General features: G+C 35.8%; 1 protein-coding gene across 1 annotated transcript; it reads left to right on the forward strand.

Annotated features, from left to right (window-relative positions):
- Positions 1–483: 483 nt before the first annotated feature.
- Positions 484–2,914, forward strand: LOC106469079 (ras-like protein family member 10B). Its single transcript, XM_022397479.1, has one exon. It carries the CDS (start codon positions 681–683, stop codon positions 1,278–1,280), a length of 600 nt encoding a protein of 199 aa, XP_022253187.1. The 5' UTR covers positions 484–680; the 3' UTR covers positions 1,281–2,914.
- Positions 2,915–2,931: the final 17 nt, after the last annotated feature.

The raw sequence follows: 2,931 nt of genomic DNA on the forward strand, positions 1-2,931 counted from the left end.
TTCTCCCTCTCTAAATTTCTCTGGAAGAAAACTGCGAAATAGCGTCTATGTTACTTTTGGTGGCCATTTGCATTATCCATAAAACTTCTGCAATCATAGAAATTTTTTATCGTGTCTCTAAAAGATTAATTGCCAAGAAACGATCTTTTTTATTTCACCTCCGTTTTGAATCTGCTAAACTTTGTATATTGTTTTATGGCATTTTCTCACCTTGCTTTGCTCATTCTTCCTTACCTCCCACCCCTACTTTTAAAAAGTTAGGCCTCCATACATAATACCTTACAATAACGATATTCACTATGTTCTCGGATAATTTACAAGTATATAAACTTCATATTTGTATATGTTAGAAATTCCTTTCTTTTTTTTTCACCATATATCAGAAACTTGATATTTATATTAATTGTGTTATAACTTTATACTTACTAAACGTAAACACAGAAATTATTAAATATTTGCATATTTATTTTTTTCTTTTTAGGCAGATGTACAGTGTGAAGAATGATAACGACTGGATGATATATTTGTAACCCTTGAACAAAATTTAAAAAAAAAAACGAGGAGCATGTGGCACCCTCTTCGGGTCGATTGCACAATGCTGAACCGTAGAGGGTGCTGGACTTTTTATGGGGCAACTTCGGAAGGTAACGCTAGGACGTAGATAGTCCTGTGATGACGTCATGAATTTGGTGAAGCTCGTGGTGCTAGGTGCGCCTGCTGTCGGAAAAACCTCCATCATACGCCAGTTTGTGTGGAATGAATTTACGGATGAATATATCACAACAGAGATCAAACAATTATTCTTCCCTTCTGTTTTTATAAACGATCACTTGTACGAGATGAAAATCTCAGACGTGCCCACAATTCCCTATTTTCCCGCCAATTCCTTCCACGAGTGGACACAGCTCAAGTTGCACGGGTTGCGAAGCGCTCATGCATACATTCTCGTATTCGACCTGACTTCCCCGGACACATTCCAGTATGTGAAAAACCTTCGGGACCAGATCTTTGAAACACGTAACATGCAGAATGTCCCAGTATTTGTGGTGGGCAATAAGCACGACCTCAGTGTGTCACGTGATCGGAGAGAAATAGCGAGTCTAGTCAAGAAACACTGGAAGTGCGGTTACATAGAATGCTCAGCGCGGTATAACTGGCATATAGTGTTACTGTTTAAGGAAATAATGAAAGCACTGGATGACGTCCAGTTTGGTCAGAAACCTGGTTCCGCCACAGTCCGCTTAGAAGGACTCAGAAGAAATAAATGTGTGATATTGTGATGTTCTTGAACAAACTGTGGGATTAATGATTAGCTGAGTCTGCAGTTTTTGTCAATAGTAATATATGTTTATTAGGCCTGAAGCTACTTTAAGACCACATTGGAACAGCCAGTACTCTCGAATGCGTTCTGCTCAGGCAACATTTCTACAGTCAGTATTGTTGGATGTAACCTTAATGCTACATATGAATAGTATATATTGTTGAAAACTTTTTTTAAGGTTACACTTGTTCAGTCGAATCAGTATTGTTGAGTATGTTTATTTAAGGCTACTTTCGTATGATCGGTATTGTTGAGTTATTTATTGCGCACATGTCTAATAGTCAGTGTTGCTTTAGGGTCTATGAAATTACATTCGAAGAGCCAGTACTCTCAAGAATGTATCTTAAGATTGCATTTGCACAGTCCCTATTGTTGAATACCTTTTCTATAGTTACACGCATAAAGAAGAGCAATGCCAAATGACTCAGGCCTTCGTTGCCAAACAGCTCAAAACAAAAGTGTTAGAAATAATTATTACATTACTGTCTCGACATACAACGAAACACGTTTTCACAAGTGGATGGTATACAGCATAAATGCAAGTTACAGAAAAATTATTAAAGTTAAAAATAAACAAACAGTGGTTAGCCTGTCGGGTTGCAGATAGAAATATTCAAAGGTTTAGCCATAGTAATATAACAGTGTCGATTGTTATACCTGTGAGAGTGAATTTCACTTTCTGGTTCGTAGTACACGTATATTAGGTAGTGTGTAAGGTTATTAACTAGTTGTCGTCTCTCGGTCAGTAGTTCAAAATTAGGAATGGATGGCTATGTCCACACCATACGGGCCACTGAAGTGGCCGTTTATCGACAACACAAACACAATTTTAAAATCGTATTATTCTACCAAAACAGATTTTCTTTGTTTAAAGTATTATTTTCTGTTAGATTTTATATTTTTACAAAACTCTGAAAGACTGACTTGCTAACGATTTTAATATTCCCACCAACAAGTTGAAAATTCATTATGAAACAAACGATGATATACAGACTTTAAGTCCAATTACTGTCCATCAGTGATGATATACAGACTTAGGCCAATTATTGTCCATCAATGATGATATACAGACTTAGAAGCCAATTATTGTCCATAAATGATGATATACAGACTTAGAGGCCAATGTCCATCAATGATGATACACAGATTTAAAGAGACATTATTGTCCATCAGTGATGATATACAGACTTATAGGCCAATAATTGTCAAACAATGATGATATACAGATTTAGATGCCAATTATTGTCCATCAATGATGATATACAGACTTAGAGGCCAATTAATTATCCATCAATAATGATATACAGACTTGGAAGCCAATTATTGTCCATCAATGATGATATACAGATTTAAAGAGACGTTACTGTCCATCAATAATGATATACAGACTTAGAGGCCAATTATTATCCATCAATAATGATATACAGATTTAAAGAGACGTTATTGCTCATCAATGATGATATACAGATTTAAAGAGACATTATTGCCCGTCAATAATGATATACAGATTTAAAGAGATATTATTGCCCGTCAATGATGATATACAGATTTAAAGAGACATTATTGCCCGTCAATAATGACATACAGATTTAAAGAGACATTATTGCCCG

This window comes from Limulus polyphemus, unplaced genomic scaffold (genome assembly GCF_000517525.1).
Source record: "Limulus polyphemus unplaced genomic scaffold, Limulus_polyphemus-2.1.2 Scaffold3288, whole genome shotgun sequence".
In the NCBI taxonomy this organism is placed as follows: Eukaryota; Metazoa; Arthropoda; class Merostomata; order Xiphosura; family Limulidae; genus Limulus; species Limulus polyphemus.

Excerpts from the sequence above, each read along its gene's own strand:
- LOC106469079 (XM_022397479.1), top strand. The coding sequence starts at position 681 with ATGAATTTGGTGAAGCTCGTGGTGCTAGGTGCGCCTGCTGTCGGAAAA.